We start from the raw sequence: 17,380 nt of genomic DNA, 5'->3' as shown, positions 1-17,380 counted from the left end.
GGGGGGGGGGGGGAGATCAGGCCAGTTCACGTCGATCCATGGACCTTTCCCTCTCTTGTTGCAGCAAAGGGAAGAGCAAGTGCTACTCTGTCTGAGCTAGGGATGCCTCGACCAAGCCAGGGCTTGATCTCGCGTGCCACGGGAAGATGTCAATCACCCATCATCACTGTAGAGCTGCAAGCGAACTGGCCAATAGATGCATCAATACATAAGCTTTGCCGGACATCCCATTCAAACGTGCCGGACATCCTTTTTGGAGCATAGCCAACCAGACCATGACAAAAGTGGCGTCCCCATTCGCCTCTGTTTTGCTGTCTGTGACAGTTCCCTTGGGGAGCTATATGGCCAACCAGCACGTTGCGATCGTCGCATACTGGAAAAGCTTCCCTACGAATCTGAGGTAAAGTTTCGAGGGGGTCGAAACGGTGAAACGATGCGCATCTCGCTTATGAACAGTGAGCATCATGACTCTTTGATCCCTTTACTGCTGATCCCTCCTACAATCCAAACGCGGAGAACCTGGGAGGTCTTGTCAAGGCCTCAAAGCAGAGCTGAGAGAGGTCACACCACCCATCAACTTGGCAGGGGAATCACAACCGCCAGTAACTGTACGCGGGGAAGGACGCCACAGGCGTTTACTGTCCCCAGGCCGCAACCGACAAGTAGCTACCTACCTTAGGTATCATGCATAAGCCAATGCTTGCTTGCAGGCAGCGTTGCATTTTACAAAGTTCATGAGGATCAATTGCCTACTCCGAGCTGCTCGTTTGCTTCCTCGAGACGCAGGGCGATATGGTACTGTGAGCATTACGTAGGTACAGGGTGCAGGCACATCCTCGATAGCCGTCATGAATAACAGACGTCAAAGTCATCTCTGGATCTCAATGACGAGGTTTGAAGTGGATGCACCCGTCCTAGCCTGCAGACACGCGGGGCGGGGCTCAAGGGTCGTGGGGCCGATCTGTTCGGAGCCGTGGGGCCCAAGAGCCATCGAGAGACAAAGCTGACAAGGAAGATGCCGAAAGCGGGGGAACGCAGTAGCTGGACTCGCAACTTGCAGTCGTGGGTTATCATGTAATGCCATCGATCACATGGAAAAGAATCAGGCTCACAGACACTAATACCAGTCTACCATTAGACACATTAGGACAATACTAACTGCCGAGAATCCTCAAAACAAGGGTCCAGCTGTCGTGTGCGTAATCACCGTCAACGATGTGAATTGCTTCATTACTTGTGGGGCGCTATCTCTGAGACAAGCTTCACTGACGACACGACTCCATCTTAAGCCTCGATTCCCGTCTCTAGTCAAGGTCTGTCCTCATCAGCCATCATCTCGTCAGGGGACCCCTAATCTCAGATCCAGACGTACATACGTATGCTTGAACGGGGTTTCCCAATTTGTTTCTTATTTCGTCTAGTCATGATACTACCAGCTACACCGGGTCCTCTAGATGCCGCTCTCTAAGACACACAGCAGGCATCATACGTATCTTTCCTTTGTTCTTATTTTTTACCTATTACAGATCCATAAAAAACCTTTTACTCCTTCTCTAATCTCACAGCAGGGTTCCGCTCGATGAAGTTGAGATCAACCTTGTGGCCCAGCAGCTCTCGGATGTTAGAGATCTTGTATTTGATCATGGTCGGTCGCTCCAGGGACAGACCCCAGCCAAACACCCGCATGTCCTTTGGCAGGCCCATGGGTTCCAGCATTTCAGGTCGGAACATGCCACTGTTTCCGATCTCCACCAACTTGCCCAGGCCCTCGTGATAGCTGAAGATTTCCATGCTGGGCTCGGTGTAAGGGTTGTAGGCCGGCTTGAACTTGAGGTTGGTGATGCCCATCTTGGCAAAGAAGACTTCCATGAACTCCATCAAACCACCAAGGGTAAGACCGTAGTCGGCGATAACACCCTCAACCTGATGGAATTCAGCCAAATGGGTTGCGTCAACTGTCTCATTTCGGAAAACACGATCAATAGAGAAGTATCGCGCTGGAGGTGGGCGTCCATCAGGTCCCTTCTGCGCTGCTAGCTTGTAAAGCATAGCCGTTGAAATGGCAGTAGTGTGGGTTCGGAGCACCAGTCTCTTAGTCTCCTCCGCTGACCAGGGGTATCTGTAACCGATTGACCCAAACTTGCCGTTCTGGTGGACCTGCTTGATGTTCTCCCAGTACTCCTCTGTGTTCTGTCCTTCCTCTGATCGTGGCGCGTCTCCCACCTTGGGGTCTGAGATGTAGAAGGTATCTTGAAGATCACGGGCGGGGTGCTGCTGGGGCACGAAGAGGGCATCGAAGTTCCAGAATCCAGTCTCGACAAACTTGTTGGTAGGCATCTCCTCGAAACCCATCTCGAAGAAAATCTGTCGGAATTCGTGTCGGACCTTGTTCAGGGGGTGAAGTGCGCCAGCATTTTGGTCCGCGCCGAGAGCCTTGAAGTTGTAGGGCTTGAAGTTGGCAGTCTTCCATGATCCAGAAGCAATCATGTCGGCTGTCAAGTCGGTCTCCTCCTTCTGAATCTCGAGGGCGAACTTGGGCCCCTTTTCAATCTTGAAGCTGATGACCTTTTGCATCTTGATAAGTTTTCGTTTTCGCAGATCGGTCAAGATTTTGGGCTCGTGTGTCCGTGTCTCCTTGATCTTCTGTAGCTGCGCTCGGGTGACATCTTCGATGGACTCAGCCTGTTACTTGAGGTTAGCTCACAGCTGGATCCAAATCCATATATAGAACTTATGAGCTCGACATACAGTGGCTACCAGCTTGCCGTCGGCGCTCTTCTTAATCCACTTTTCCTTGAAAGCCTTGCCCTGTCCGACTTTGGTCACCGTCTTGTCGCCAATGGCCTTCTCAAGGTCCTGGATCGATAACCCCTCCACGGCGTTTCGAAGCGCCTCAAAAACACGCGCCTCATGACTGCCATGCTCGGCAATTTGCTCCGCTTCGGGCTCAAGGATAGCCTCTTCCTTATCAATTGTCTCGTATGTGATCATAGATCGTGAAGCCAGACGATCAAGTGCAGCCTTGATGTCCTGGAAGGCGATAGTGGGGAAGGCCTCTGAGGAGAGCAAGGGGCTTTTTTCCGACAGGGCCTGAAGGATCTGGGAGGTGAGATCCCCTGAAGGACCGGAGCTTGAAGTCGTCATGTCGGAGGATTTTGGGTTGTGAGGAGCCAAGAGCAAAATGGCGAGCTGGCTCTTCTTGACCTGTCGTTGTTCGTCTGAGTCACGGAGGGCAGAAATTATTTGGGCCGTTGGAGTGCTGCGTCGCCCACCATACCTTAGCGGTCCGATGGCGGGGTACTCTGGTAGGTGCTTGTGGGAAGGCATCTGTCCCGCCATCATCGGGCCATTCTTTTTCCGGCCAGAGTGCCAAAAGTAGGACCCAGGTATCTTTAGTAGGTATGGATGAGTCTGCCGATGCACCTAAGCCCTGGCGGTTGTTACATGTAATCCCTGCAATCTTATCATGGCGCCTCAAGTCGCTTCATGTTGCAACAACTCACTTCAATTCACGAGCCTCCTGTAGTCGATATCATACATTCCCATAGCGCCAGTCGAAACTACATTGCTATACATACCTTGAATCTATTAGACAACTCTCTGCTGCAGCCATACACCTCCCACCAACACTTCATGAGCCACACGTGCTTCTCCTGAGCTGTCACCCTGCTCATGCAGAACTAGCTCCCCTTCAGATGCAGATGTAGATGACGATACTCGAGAATGAGCGATGATGCCTCGCCGAGCTCTACGGCGCCGAATGAAGCTTCCACGGCCGAATCAGTCAATGTTTCATCCGGCAGCCGTGTCACATGGAACCTACCACGCGAGCATTCGAGATCAGCTCGGTCGCGCGCCCAGTTGCACCCTCAGCGTCGCAAGAAGAAGAAAAGCAGGAAGAAGCGCAACCCTGGATTAGCGAGAAAGTTGGAATTGGTCACACATTTGCTCAGGAGTCTTGATACCCTGGTTTTCGCGGAGCTGAGTGGATTGTACTATATGGAGTATGTTCGACCACTTGCGCATCTTTCCTGAACTCCGCTTACCAGTGATGCCCCTCTAGGTGCTCAATGTTTCGATTCATCCTAAGATCTGTTGGCCAGTACTTATACCTCACGCCGAAGGATGAATCATTTCCGTTCTTAATGCCTGCGAGTCCTATACACGTGTGTCTCGTTCTCATTCCCAACATCATTTGCATACTTCTGCATATCTTTGTTTCTCTGCCTGTCGGTCCTGACTACCACCGAGGCTATATGCACGGTGGCCTGGTGATCGACTTCATAGGGCAAAAGCCCCCCACCTCTCGCATTTACTATGTTCTAGTAGATGTCATGATCCTCGCCGTCCAATGCTTAATGCTGACGGTCCATACTGAGCGGGAGAGACTACGGGTGACTCTTAAGACCTTCCGACCTATGGTACCTGACGTGGCTCAGGAGATGGGTCCTACCATAGAAGATCTGGATGCGGAAGAGCGTGGAGTATCAAGGGACATGCCCGGCTCATTACCAGCTGATGAGGAGGATGGCATCGAGTTGCAACCCTTGCGACGCACCAGTACAACTGAAGAGGCCAACTCAACCTCGGGAGAATCAGAGCCGTCGGCTAGAGAACCACCGATCCATGAACCAACACGGTCACATCTGTCTGATGTCCTGAGTTCCGGAAATGCGATCATCGGCGAATATCATGTCCTTCACTCACTTCACAATGCAGCGTTGAATATTGAGAGAACAGCCGCATATTCTCTCCGTACAATTAGCTATGGAGCAACTATGGCTTCCATTGAAGCGCGGAGACGAGGTCTCAATGTGCCAGCTCGAACAGTTCAGAACGATAGACAATGATATCAATTTAGCGCGTTTGAATAATTTTCAAGGTCTGAAATCGGAAATGTATAAATGGATTATCCTGTGCTTTTACGCTATCTTTCTTCCAACATTACCAACGCCAGTGCCTTTAACAGAAACAATGATATCATTCGTATCGTCCCCAACGTCCCTCAAACCCCAACTGCTTGCGCCAAATGTCTTCAGATCCCTCGCAAGGATAACCATCTCTTCGTTTGCGAGCACTTCCCTACCGATTCTTAGACGGCCAACATCCTCCGACCCCATAGCCATAAGCACAAGCATAGTCTTGGCTGAAACCTGGGTTGCACAGCCACCTTGGGAGATGTTCTCCAGTAACTGGAAAGCGCACTGCTTTCCAATATCCTCAGGAACAATGCCGCCCTGGGGAGGAACGACAACGTCTGCAGAGTAGAGAATTCCAACAGCGCTTGACTCAGCGACCAAACTCAAGCCGAATCCTATTCCAAGCCGTCTCTTGCTTCCTGCCTTGTCGCCAGTGGGTACAAGAGGTGCTTGGTCATACTGCGCAGCGATATGAATGTCGGAAACCAAAGGATTCAGGATCTCTCGTGCTGAGTGAATCATGCGGGCGTTGTTGGAGGCAGATACTCCAGTACAGTATGCGACACCGCGAATGCGCTTTATCCGACCAGGGCTTCGGTTGAGATGCAGAGTCTTCGGTAGTCGCACTTGACTTGCAAATCGCAACTCCACACAGCCACCGCCACCCTTTCCACCGGGTCCAGCGCATGATCGTTGAAGTACCCTAAGCTCTATGCGCGCAGGAGGGATGCCAAACAAGGCAAAGAGAGGGAGGATGGCAGTTCGGAAAGAATCGACGGATATGTCTCCTGTCTCGGTGGACGATGTGATAACGCCAGGACCAGTGAATCGGACGTTCATGTGCGCCTTGGAAAAGGGCGCAAGTAAACAGAGAGGCATAAGGAAGTAGGTGACGCCGCGGGTATTGTTAACAGAGACGTTGTGCTCAATGACATCGCCGTCGGAAGCGCCAAAACCAGCGATAGTTCCGGTGATCAGGCCAGGGTGATATGTTATAGTGGTACCGGTATAAGAGATTTGCATGGAACTGCCATTGGTGACAGCCTCAAGCAGGCGCAAGAAGGAAATCTCATGGGGGGCAAGACCTGGATTCGTAGGCGATGTGCTTCGGATTTTGGAAATGTGGATAGGTCTACCAGTCAGCGTCGAGAGAATTAGACGCTGGGTGAAGGATCTATGTCCTGTGAATCGGAGGAATTCTGGCGTGGAATTCGACATTTTGCTGCTGTTATCTTGGGAGTCGCAATATTTCAGCCCTCCGACGAGTACCAAACAAAAATTAATTTCTGCCACTGGAAAAGTTGCCTTTGCAGCCTAATACAGAAGGCGGTGAGGATGGCTTCCCCAAACCTCTTGTAAGTGGCAGATCCGTTCTTCAAATTCTTATCGATAACCTCTGAAAAAGGTTCAGCGTCAGTCTCGCCAAAGCTTCTTCTTTACCTTGGGCCCTTATGTGTTGAGAATGGCGGGCCGACCGCTTTTACGCGAGCTACGAAGCAGCAATGACACAATATGTCGAACTTGCCGGTTGGCAATTCGACAACGGCCGGCACGACTACGAATAGCGGCATCATATAGTACCAAAGCCACTACACAGCGATCAATCGATGATGCTGCCGCACAGAAGCCCAGCAGATTTGAGCTGCAGCAGTACATTGACCGGATTAAGTCTCTTCGAAATCCCAAGAAGGACGGAAACGAGTCATTCAGTGTGCGGTTCTTCGAGCAAGACAACAACAAGAGAACTGAACTTTCTGGAGAAGAAGCGTTTGGCGCATCACTGAACGAAGTCGATACATCAGGTCTCAAGGAAGCACTTCTGGAAATCAAAGACGATATCGGTGGAAAGGACGAAAAAGAAGCTTTTCAGGATGTGGTTGATCAACTGGGCCCCGAATGGCAGAACATGAAGACGGCAGCCGACCTCGAGAGAATTATTGCCAAGTTGGACGCATATACAGCCGCGATCGATGAGGAGATTGACAAAACTGGCGCAGACCTACCAAAAGAGCTGTTGGAGAGACTGGACTCGGAACTTCCAGGCTTGCCAGGATTTGGTAATCTGGGTTCTCGAATCACGTTACCTCAAATTCCGGAAAAGCCATGGACAATTAACCAACGCAAAAAGATTGCCCGCCTCAATACTGCGTTATCAAAGACTGCCAGGGATCATCGCCGCGATGTCAAACTCACAGCAAAGACTGTGCAAGGGGTGTTCAAGGCTTATCACTCAGCCAGATTGTCTCTAGCTCACGGCTGGAGTCATGTCCCCCTTGAAGTATGGGATTTGTTGTGGAAGATCTTCTCAGCCGATGAGTCTGTCAATATTCATCGCCTATCACATATTGCACTTCTCGCTCGAGACATGAGCGAGGCAAACGTGACCTTGAACCCTGCTCAGCAACTCCTCACAATTGAGGCGGTTTTTGTTGATGGATGGGAGTCGAAAGCAATCGAGAACTGGAGGAGATGTCTGAGCACACTTGGGAACGAAAATGCCGAAACATTTCAAGAGTTCTGGGAGCTTGGAGTGAGGATGTATTGCCGAACAGGTGATCTGGAAGAGGCACAGCGAGCCATCAGCAAACTAGTCCAGAAGCAGTCCGACCCTCGCATTCTGATGCCTTTAATTAGGACATGGTCTGAGTTGGGCACGGAAGAGGCACAGGGGAAGGCTTGGGCTGCCTACCGCCAACTCCGCGAGCTTCTTGGAGACGATATGAAGCTAGCTGACTATGATCAAGTCATATCATACTTCCTGACTACACACCAGACCGAGAATGCCTTGTATGCCTTCGTTGACATGATGAGCGATGGCAAAATCGATTTGAAGAAGCAAAAATATATGCCATCAGTGGTCGCCAACAAGTTCTTTTTTGGAAAGTGGCTGAAGAGGTTGATTGGTGCTGGCGATCTGAACGGAGCTCACAGCGTTGTGGACTTTATGGGCCAAAAGGGTATTGAGCCAGCTCCTATCCAGCTGAATGGTCTCATCGCGGCTTGGCAACGGGCTGGCGGTATTGAAGATCTCGAGAAGGCGGATCAAATGGCTTGGGGCATGATTGAGACTCGAATTCGGTTCGTCAAATCTCGAGGAAATGACGTGGGTTTGCAAAGCGAGCCTTTACAGAAAGACGACACTCTACCTCTACCACGAGCAACCCTGGAAACCTTCTCTCTATTGGCGGAGAACTATCGAGTGAGAGATTTACACGATCGACTTCTGATGCTCTGGGAAGCTTTCCGTGAAGCGGATATGAAGGCTGACTCCTTCATCATCAATCAGCTCCTCGAGTCGTACATCCAAGCAGGACAATCGAAGGAAGCTATAAACCTATACCTAACGCTCGTATCGGAAAAGGGCATTGAGCCTGATCCCTATACATTTAGCGCTTTATGGAAGACGCTTGCCGTCAACCGCCTCCACGTCTCAGCTGGCTTTGTACCCGATCAGGCTGAGCCCACTCGTGCCATGTTCGCCGAGACTGTCAAGTTCAGACATGTTTTCCAACCCGATGGCATGGGTGGTCAGCTCGCACGTAAGATCCTACATACTTTCCGTCGCATCAAGGATAATACAGGCTTTGTCGTTGCATTGTCGACTCTCCGTGATGCTTTCGGTTTCATACCTCCCGAAACGCTCGTTCTCGAGCTGATGTTGGAGACGACCAAGTTGCAATGGGACTCGCCGACCCATCGACGCCGTCTCATGACTGCCAAGCGAGATCTTGATCGTGGTCTTCTCTCTTGGGCCGAGGGAGATGCTTCTCGTCTTGAGGGTCAGCGTCGCGGCGAGGCGCTTTTTGAATATCTACAAAAGCGATATTGGCCCACCGAAGGCGACGATGCTCTCAGGAGAAAGATGTTCAAGGAAGCTGCAGAGCAGATGGGGGTGTATGATGTGTTACGAAAAGGGGCAAAGGAGTAAATTGCGAAGCATTGATGGCCAGCGCTTGGATAATCGCTGATGTACTCAAATCATGTATAATAGTGTAAAAGGGCTCGGCGATGCCCACTGTAACTCTATATGCTAGATATGCGCAGAAGCAGCATTCATCAAGATTTATGATAGAAGACAACATTGCATGAGCATATACACATTACTCTGCTTCTGAGAGAACACCAAGGCCCCGAATACCCAACGAAACATTCAGGGTTGACAAAAGAAAAAATCATGAAATGTAATTCTAGAAACGCTCGTATAAGTGCTCTGCATGTGCACGTCTACTTGGTATTAAATCAGCCCAAATAAAGCAGCAAGAAACCCTGACTAGAAAAAGCCCCCTGAGACCAACGAGTATCTTTCATTCCCTTTAGCTTAGCCGCCCTCCTCCCTGAAGAACTCCGTCGCTATGCAATTAACCAAGAACCAATCACTCTTACCACCGCTCCCATAGCCTGCTTGTCTCGCTTTGCCCGGCCGCTGTCTTTCACTATGACAAGTCCATTGTATCCTGATCTATACGATCACCGACCGAGCTCAGCCCCGAATCATCGTCACTAGCATGGCCGTTTTGTTGAGGTGCTTGCTGCTGTGGAGGCTGATCTTCATCAGGCTGCTGTTCTTCGCCGGGCGTCGGGCTGCTTTGGGGCGAGGCACGGTTGGAGATCCATTCGGCGATGGTCGTCTCTGACCCTCCTTCGACTTGGATCTCGCCTGTGTCGTGGCCACGGCCGAGTATCGTGCCGTGGTACTTAGCGTCTTCGCCGGTTTTACTGTGTTTCTTCTTCAAAGCTGTGAAGCCGCTGTCAGCTGTGCTTCCTGGAAGCCATCGATAGGAACCAACCATTGAGATAATCTGTAGCATCCGTCTCACCGTCCCCACTACCGACCTCCATCATCTCCTTCATGCGCTGTCCCGCGAACCACGCTACAAACTCTTCAACTCCGCGCAAGTCCTCTTCGCCGCGCCACATCTCTTCGGTAGGTACGCGCTCTGGCATCAGCGCACCCGCGTCCTGAAGCGCCATCCGTATATCAGCGATTGTGAAGTCAGCGCTGTCGCCTTGATTATGCATCGCATGCTGGGCAGTAGTTTGGCAGAGAAGCGACAGGTATCGGGCGGCAAGATCTGTCAAAGAGTCGAGGACCGCGGGGCGCGTGGAATGATATCCGGTTGAGCGTAATATCTGGAGTATGGAGGGCCGGAGAAGCGCGTGAAATAGAGACGGGGGTGTCGTCATATTTGTCTGGTGATTGTTGTAGTTTCTATGTGCGAGAGTAAAATGGTGATTAGGTCACTGGGGCGCTCGGCTTGCGATCGTCAAAGGAAAGCGTTTGAAAGTTGATAAGTTGCTGATTCGTCTCAATATCGATGTCGCGGGAGCAAAGCTTGGCCGTCATCGGTACTTAAGGCTATGGCTTCACAGCGCATACCCGAACAATGTGCCTGGAATCTGCACAAAATTTATTGAAGCTTGTTGCGATGAGCTTCTCCAAAGGTATGAAGTTGGCCCCTTTGGGGCAAGTGCAGATCAGAGTAGAGGTGCAAGAATAATAGGCGCGGCCTAACAATAAAAAGAGTGGAGCCTTCTCTGTATTAACACCCAGAGTAGGTAGGCACACGACTTACACCAATTTGGTGGATGTTACGATAACAATGGAACGGCATGGGTAAAACTGAGAGAAACAATTACCGAAGATCATGTCAAAAACCTTTTTCTCTAGGTTTTCTCCATTATGAAACTGGCTTTGATCATCTGAGCAAAAAATGGAAGACTTACGAATATAGCATTGTCATTGTTTAACCTTGCATACATACCTACCTAGGTTGTCATTTATACTGATGATCGGGCTCCTTGTGATCAGGTTCATGGCAAGTCCATGGCGAGCCTATGATTAAGCGTATGCGCAGCCTCGACACACGTGGTACCATTATTCACAGCTTTTGGTTAGATATAGGCTGCCATTGTCTCAGAGAGCCACAAAATACCACGATGGTCGTCTTCTGGTTGCTGGTTGATAAATCGATGAAATATATAATACGATCTCCTAGCATATCACGTTGTGGCACATTTCCAACCTGAACGCTTATCAAAGTGTTCTCCTCCAAACACAGTCTCCCCCCTGATGTAATACCTTGATAACATTCTCAGTGGTGCGTACGTATTCATACAGTCATCTCCTCGGTCTGTTTCTCGAGCTTGGCTTCGTCATCTGCGATGCCACTGTACTTGTTGATCCAATCCAGGACCTCTCTATGCCAAACGAGTGAGTTCTCCGGCTTCAGCACCCACTGCATCGATTATCAGCAAATAATCAGGATATACCAATTGTCTCACCACTCACATGATTCTCATCGGGGAACATGACGAGCTTGCTAGGCACTTCACGAGCCTGCAAGACATTGAACATGGCCAATCCTTCCGAGATGGGCAGTCGGTAATCTAGTTCGTTATGAATGACCTAGAAAGGTGTCAGTATATTTCTTGTCGCCGCCTGGTATCATGCTTACCAGCTGAGGGGTGGACCAGTTGCCAGTATGCAGAGACGGATCCCACTTCTCATATCCAGCGCGGTTCTCCCACAATGTTCCACCGAAATCATGCTCGGGGAAGAAGAGCTCTTCAGTCGACCATTGGTTTTGTGTTGAGAAAACGCCATCATGGCACACTAAGGCCTTGAACTTGCGGCCCAAATCATGACCTTGAATCCAATCTGTCCTCATGTCAGTATAACTACAGCCCAAGAGCGTTTGGACTCACTAATCATGTATCCACCGTATGAGGCTCCCAGAGCAACAGCTCGATCAGTATCAACATAATCGACATGATTCTGGAGATACTCAAAGCACTTCACCAGATCTTCATATGGGGCACCTCCCCAGTGGTTGGCAATCGCATCAATATGAGCTTGCCCGTATCCAGTACTGCCGGTCGGGTTGGGGCACACAGCTATATAGCCCTGCTCAGCGAAGATGGCCGGGTTCCAACGAGTACTCCAATCATCTGTCCACGCTGATTGAGGGCCGCCATGTATTAGAAAGGCCAAAGGATACTTCTTGCTTTTGTCGAAGTGGGAGGGTAACATAACAAGAGCGTGATTATCATAGCCGGCGGACCCAGGATACCATAACTCGCTGGCTTGAGACGTGGAGAGACCGAATGTCTTGCCGTTCTTGGAACTGGTGGAGATCACATTGACAACCTTGGTCTCCGGGTCCAGGACTCCGTAGCTCGAGCTCTCGATTCGCGACTTGGATGTAATGAAGAGAGAGTCACTGCCTTCCAGAGTATGTGCCTCAACGACAGACCCTTCTTTGTGAATAGCCTCGGGAAGATCACGAGCTTTGAGAGTATCAGATGGTAACTTCCAAAGCATTGATCTCCCATGTTTCTCAGCCGCAACATACAGCTCAGTGTCGTCTTTTTTCCAGACAACCCAATCAGGCCGCAAATCCCAACCACCCTCATCATCGTCTGTCTGGTAAAACTCTTGAACGTTACTCAAGTCGTCCACGTTGGGGATCAACAACAGTCTTGTCTTATCAGATTCATACTGCTGGTGCTTCATTCTAGCAAATGCCAACTTCTTGCCGTCATTGGAGAAAGTAGGTGCACTACTATAGCCGCGCAGTCGTCCAGTCTTGACGATCTGTGGCGGCGGAGGCTTGTCTGTCCAAGACCTGATGGGTACGTAGTACAGATCTGTCTTGGTGTTTCTCGCCGGGTTCAACTCTGGATCCTTAGCAACGAAGGCGATTCCACTCTCTGAGATGTCAAAGTCCCCTGCTCCACCAAAAGGAGGGACAGGTGAGCTCAGTTGCGTACCGGCCAAGAGGTTTGTGAGCCCATCCTTCTCAAACACCCATCTAGCATTTTTCTTAGTAATCACGCCGTACCAAAGCGAGTTCTGATTCTCGGTGTTCCAGGCATCCCAGTGCCGAACGAAAAGGTCGGTATATATCTTAGCAGTTGTGTATGTCTTGGGCTCGGTTGCCTGCCAATACATGTTGCCCTTGGGCGTAGTCAATGCGGAGCAAATGAACGCAACCTTGCCATCAGATAGTGCTTTTGCCTTTGGGTTAGAGATGCTGCCTGCAAAAGATTTGATCAAGCGTGCCCTGATACGTTTGTTAGCTTCCTGGAGACGACATGTTGCCTTTAATATATGCTCACTCGGAACCATCCAAGACATGCTGCTGGTAGAGAGATGAGCAGCCATTATCATTTGTTCTAATCAAAGCAATCTCTTTCTCTCCGATCCAAATAGGATCGCTAACATGAGCGTCCTCGGAAACGAGATGGGAAGAGTCATCTTTGATATTGAGAACACGTATCTGGAACGACTTGGAGTGGCTCTCGAATGAGTACGATGAGATCTGAACATGTTAGCATAAGTTTGACACAGCCAGCTGAAGGCATTGCCAAGCTCCAACTCACGGTGTAGAGAATGAGCTCCCCAGTGGAGTTTGGGACTCCAGTTGAACGACGCGGGGCCGAAATCAGCACTTCAGGCGTGAACCGCGTGGCCTGCCTCGTCATCATGGAGACAGAGAGGGAGAGAATGCGTTTCTAGTAATTGAAAGTGATATGATTGGGAAATAACGAAGTAAAGGACTCTTGGGGATGTTGAAGAGAGGAGAATCAAGAACCTCTGTGTCCAGTTGACACCCTCATCATACAACCAGCCCAGGTATGCAGAACACCTATAGTGCTAGTGCCATGGGTTCCCCCTCACGACTCCTCATTCTCATGGCCAGCCGCCCGCTCGGCCCCTCTCTTCCGGTGAACCCACTGCTCATGCTACCTTCCTTTATGATTAGTGCTACCTACCTAACCTTTAAATCAAAAGTTCATCATAATACTGGCCAGAGAATGTTTCTTCAATACGAAAGTAATCCCTTTACATGCAACTATAGAAGTTGAAGAGCTAATCAGGGTCTAATCTCACCGCAATCGCTGCGATTAGCCACAACCTTACCTGACGGACATTGCGACGTCGCTTCGATCTCGTTCATGTTAACGTGGGATAGCTTAAAATGGTTTCAAGACATGACACACGGCCTAAATATACATATGTAACGACAAATGGAAGACCATACACTGTACCTAACTTCGGCCGTGAGGCAGTTCCCAGTAACGGGAGAACTACCGTGAGTTTTATAGGTGATCTAACGTCAAGCAATTGAATCTTCACTTGTTAAGATGATGGCAGAAAAACAGACATTATGCGTGCTCTTTGACGCAAACTCTTTGAGTATTCTGGTGCCTTGACGGTTCCAAAATGCTTGATAACCTCCCCTATGAATAAAATAGTTTCGTGCTACTTTGAAACTATCGTGATCTCGGTCCCAAACCACCTTCTGGTTGGTGGGTTGACCTATATTATAAATCCTAACGCCATCCTGACCCTACGGTTGAGTCCATTCCCTGTTAAACGCCCAATCTCATGAGTATATCGTTATACATACGCTACTTGCGCTGTGCCCCAAAATTTGTTCGTTTCTTGCTCGTCGAAGTATCGTTTTCGCTGTCCTCGTGCTCGACCGTTTTCTTCTTCGACTTGCTTGCGTTCTTGACCGCAGTCGAAGATGTCGGTGTCGGGTGATTCGAGGGTCCGTCTCTAAATGCGGCGGATAATGGTGTCGCGCCAGCTGGCGTCGAGCCTCCTGATCCAGGTGTGATACCCTCCTACGAAAAGCATGATTAGCCTATCCCGTGTGATGCTGTAAATGATATTCATCCATACAAGATTATTAGGTCGGTAGGAAATCGACGATCGTGAAAAGACTCTGTTCTGTTCCATCGGACCAGCCTTTCGTCGCTGTGCTGCCGCGCCACTCATGCCCTTCATGTAGTTGTCGAAACCGGTGATGATGTTGCCACTTGGTGTGCTGTCGAGGTATGCAGTCTCCTTCTGGGAGATGCTGTCTTCAACTTGTGTCTATGAAAATATCAGCCGAGTTCTAGTACAGTTTACACTCAGTGGGCAAATGCGCACCAAGCGTTTCTCTAGCATCCTGCGCTTCTCGACCAGATCCCGAACCCGAGCTTGCGCCTTCTTGTACTCGGACATCGTCACTTGTCCGGTACCAGCTACAGCTCCGTTCGATGCCTTTCTCTCAGCCATGCGCGTTGTCGTCTAGGCAGGTCGGCGTTATTGGGATTCGGCACTCGATGGATGTCCTCGTCAAATGGGATGATGAATGGTCGCGTCTGGAAGGATACAAGTTAGGTTGCAATTGGATAATGCGGGGCGCTTAAAAGGAAGCGCGGGTAGCCGCGTTAGACGCTTATGCATCTCGGTTAAATCATGGATTTAACCACAAAACAACAACGAAAATGATCAAGGTTATGAATGAAGCAAAAATGAAATCCTGCGTATCGCAGGTGGCTGGAACTCTCCCGCCGGGAATTGAACCCGGGTCTCAAGCGTGACAAGCTTGCATACTGACCACTATACTACGGAAGATAAGCCAGGTTGAACCTGGTGTAGTGAGTTCTGTGACGGTGGAGCTCGATACCAAGATTATATCTCTGAGGCAGGGATTCAGAAGCAGTCCGCTCTTCTGTCTCCGATATGGTCCAGACTGAACGCTTTCACTAGCTGATTATAGGTGCTCGAACTTGATAAAGGCTTCAATTTATTTGATAGTTATATGTGTCCTTGGTCCTGTCAATATCCTACAAAGAAAGCTTTTCTTTATGCTCCTGTTTTCCAACGCCGTAAAGTCAGTAATTGCAAGCATAATAGTTATGCTCATGGCTCAACAAGGGTTTGAACAAATTGTTAGCTTAGGTTTCCCCAGGAGAAGACAACCTCGATCACTCTCATCCTCGTCTTGGTGACACAGGCGTTGCAAGGAGCAAGGTCAAATCTTGGCGAACAAACCAAGTCAGTGATTGCGCCGGCTCAAGACACTATGGCCAACTGACCTCAGATACTTCATTCGGCCGGAACCTCTGCCTCGGGTTTGGTTGGCAGGGCACGAGATCCATCTTCAGAAACATCAGCTGAATTTTCTCGAATCCTTGATCGCGAAGAAGCTGAAGAACTATTTCGCCGTCTACCCTTAGGCGAATCTCTCTGCCTAGAGGGCTGCTGACCACGTCCATGATTCGGCCGTCTTTTGGTCCTGCGATCCGGTGACGCGCTGCTGGAAAGGCTGCGACTGCGACTATAACTGTGGCTTCGACTTCGACTACGGGAGTATGATGTCCGTTCAGATCTTGATGAGGAAATGTCTCTAGCCGGTCGTCTTCGACGAGTTACAGAGCGGCTCCTTGATGAAGAGTAACGTCTGCGCTTTGGTGCAGGAGAATTTCGCTCCGAAGACAGAGATCGAGATGGACGACCTGGCCGGCCTCTCTCGGTACGTTTGTTTGCCCGGCCCCGATATGTATCTCCTCTAGGTGACCGCGACCTCTTGCGTGTGTCAGCTTGTTCCCCGTGAGAGACAGGTCTTTGTCGTTGATTCGATTGATCCGTGCTTCGGGAGGCACTGCGACTTCTTGAGCTCGGCCTGGGCGATGCCGATTCCGAACGTGATCGAGGGGGCGATTTTCGTCGGCCTGGGTCGCCGCGTCCACTACCACGTCTTCCTCGTGGAATGTAACTATCGCGTCCATATGAGTCCCTGGTATCACGGATGCGAGGGCCGGGCGATCTTGATCGGCGACCTCCCCTCCTGAAACCCCCTCTGCCCCGGTGTTCGAAATCACGGTCGCCTCGGCGCCCTTGCCAGGTATCTCCACGAGCAGCAGCCCGGTCGCGGCGGTCGCGGTCTTTCAGATCGGCTACTTCACGGTCGCGGCGATCCCAGTCGTCTCGTCTCTGTTTAGCGGTTTCTGCAGCGCGGTCTGCCTCGATCTGGATCAAATGCCATCAGAAATCGAACTGTACAGGATTAGTGATTGGCATACCTTCTCTTGGATGAGCTCCAGCTTCTTGGCCTCAAGGAGCTCCTTGGGGACGCCTTGGGGACTACTTTGGGCACTCAGCAATAACTTCCACAGGTCTTTGCAGAACACAGCCGTATCCTTGTCAAGAAACCCTGTGAGTTGTATTTGCAGTGACTTGATATCCGGCTATTGTACATATCAGCATTCTGAACTTGTCAGGGTTCGGTAAACATACGTATCGCGGTCCTTCGATGAGATTGAAGACAAGTTCGATCACCACGTCATCTTCGCTTCCTAGGATATCGGAAATTTTGCTGGCGATCCATCTGAATGGAGGAGTTAGCACGTTGTAACACGAGGCCGGCAATCAGATCACGCACTTCTTCATGACTTGCAAATTGACCTTTTGCATGTCAACCTTCTGACTAAACTCGGGGGGGAATCTGGTCGACTTCAAGAGTCGCGCATCTACCCCGGTGGCCATATTGGAGAGGTCGCAATAGCAGTTTGATTAGTATGAAGAGACGCGTTGTTGAGAAAAAGTTGCTAGGGAAGAAAAGTGACGTCGCCAGCACAAGCTCGGAGCCTCATGCAGAATGCCGGGTAGTATGTGCACG

At 50.2% G+C, this 17,380-nt stretch overlaps 8 protein-coding genes and 1 non-coding gene across 9 annotated transcripts; 2 read left to right on the top strand and 7 right to left on the bottom strand.

The window, feature by feature from the left end:
* Positions 1-1,542: 1,542 nt before the first annotated feature.
* Positions 1,543-3,339, bottom strand: FPRO_00851 (putative phenylalanine-tRNA ligase beta chain; the record flags this gene model as incomplete). The annotated part of the gene is made up of 2 exons (XM_031221848.1): positions 1,543-2,682; positions 2,749-3,339. 2 exons carry the CDS (start codon positions 3,337-3,339, stop codon positions 1,543-1,545), a joined length of 1,731 nt encoding a protein of 576 aa, XP_031075621.1.
* Positions 3,340-3,723: 384 nt separating this feature from the next.
* Positions 3,724-4,850, top strand: FPRO_00852 (uncharacterized protein; the record flags this gene model as incomplete). The annotated part of the gene is made up of 2 exons (XM_031221837.1): positions 3,724-4,004; positions 4,064-4,850. 2 exons carry the CDS (start codon positions 3,724-3,726, stop codon positions 4,848-4,850), a joined length of 1,068 nt encoding a protein of 355 aa, XP_031075620.1.
* Positions 4,851-4,922: 72 nt separating this feature from the next.
* FPRO_00853 (related to RNA 3`-terminal phosphate cyclase-like protein) lies at positions 4,923-6,137 on the bottom strand (the record flags this gene model as incomplete). Its single annotated transcript, XM_031221826.1, has 1 exon — positions 4,923-6,137. One exon carries the CDS (start codon positions 6,135-6,137, stop codon positions 4,923-4,925), a length of 1,215 nt encoding a protein of 404 aa, XP_031075619.1.
* A 244-nt stretch (positions 6,138-6,381) lies between these two features.
* Positions 6,382-8,847, top strand: FPRO_00854 (uncharacterized protein; the record flags this gene model as incomplete). The annotated part of the gene is made up of 1 exon (XM_031221815.1): positions 6,382-8,847. The coding sequence occupies one exon, from the start codon at positions 6,382-6,384 to the stop codon at positions 8,845-8,847; it is 2,466 nt and encodes an 821-aa protein (XP_031075618.1).
* A 505-nt stretch (positions 8,848-9,352) lies between these two features.
* Positions 9,353-10,103, bottom strand: FPRO_00855 (uncharacterized protein; the record flags this gene model as incomplete). Its single annotated transcript, XM_031221804.1, has 2 exons — positions 9,353-9,654; positions 9,707-10,103. The coding sequence occupies 2 exons, from the start codon at positions 10,101-10,103 to the stop codon at positions 9,353-9,355; spliced, it is 699 nt and encodes a 232-aa protein (XP_031075617.1).
* Positions 10,104-11,029: 926 nt separating this feature from the next.
* On the bottom strand, positions 11,030-13,403 carry FPRO_00856 (uncharacterized protein; the record flags this gene model as incomplete). Its single annotated transcript, XM_031221793.1, has 6 exons — positions 11,030-11,155; positions 11,209-11,325; positions 11,375-11,577; positions 11,625-12,982; positions 13,038-13,240; positions 13,302-13,403. The coding sequence occupies 6 exons, from the start codon at positions 13,401-13,403 to the stop codon at positions 11,030-11,032; spliced, it is 2,109 nt and encodes a 702-aa protein (XP_031075616.1).
* Positions 13,404-14,333: 930 nt separating this feature from the next.
* On the bottom strand, positions 14,334-14,991 carry FPRO_00857 (uncharacterized protein; the record flags this gene model as incomplete). Its single annotated transcript, XM_031221780.1, has 3 exons — positions 14,334-14,552; positions 14,611-14,805; positions 14,863-14,991. 3 exons carry the CDS (start codon positions 14,989-14,991, stop codon positions 14,334-14,336), a joined length of 543 nt encoding a protein of 180 aa, XP_031075615.1.
* A 270-nt stretch (positions 14,992-15,261) lies between these two features.
* Positions 15,262-15,333, bottom strand: tRNA. The gene has a single exon. It is a non-coding gene; the product is annotated as a tRNA-Asp (tRNA).
* A 474-nt stretch (positions 15,334-15,807) lies between these two features.
* On the bottom strand, positions 15,808-17,247 carry FPRO_00858 (uncharacterized protein; the record flags this gene model as incomplete). Its single annotated transcript, XM_031221769.1, has 4 exons — positions 15,808-16,731; positions 16,785-16,949; positions 16,999-17,089; positions 17,144-17,247. 4 exons carry the CDS (start codon positions 17,245-17,247, stop codon positions 15,808-15,810), a joined length of 1,284 nt encoding a protein of 427 aa, XP_031075614.1.
* Between the last annotated feature and the right edge of the window lie 133 nt (positions 17,248-17,380).

Source organism: Fusarium proliferatum (genome assembly GCF_900067095.1).
Source record: "Fusarium proliferatum ET1 genome assembly, contig: FPRO_scaffold001, whole genome shotgun sequence".
Taxonomy (NCBI): Eukaryota; Fungi; Ascomycota; class Sordariomycetes; order Hypocreales; family Nectriaceae; genus Fusarium; species Fusarium proliferatum.
Note: the sequence above shows the minus strand (reverse complement) of the source record. Positions and strands in the feature narration are given on the sequence as shown.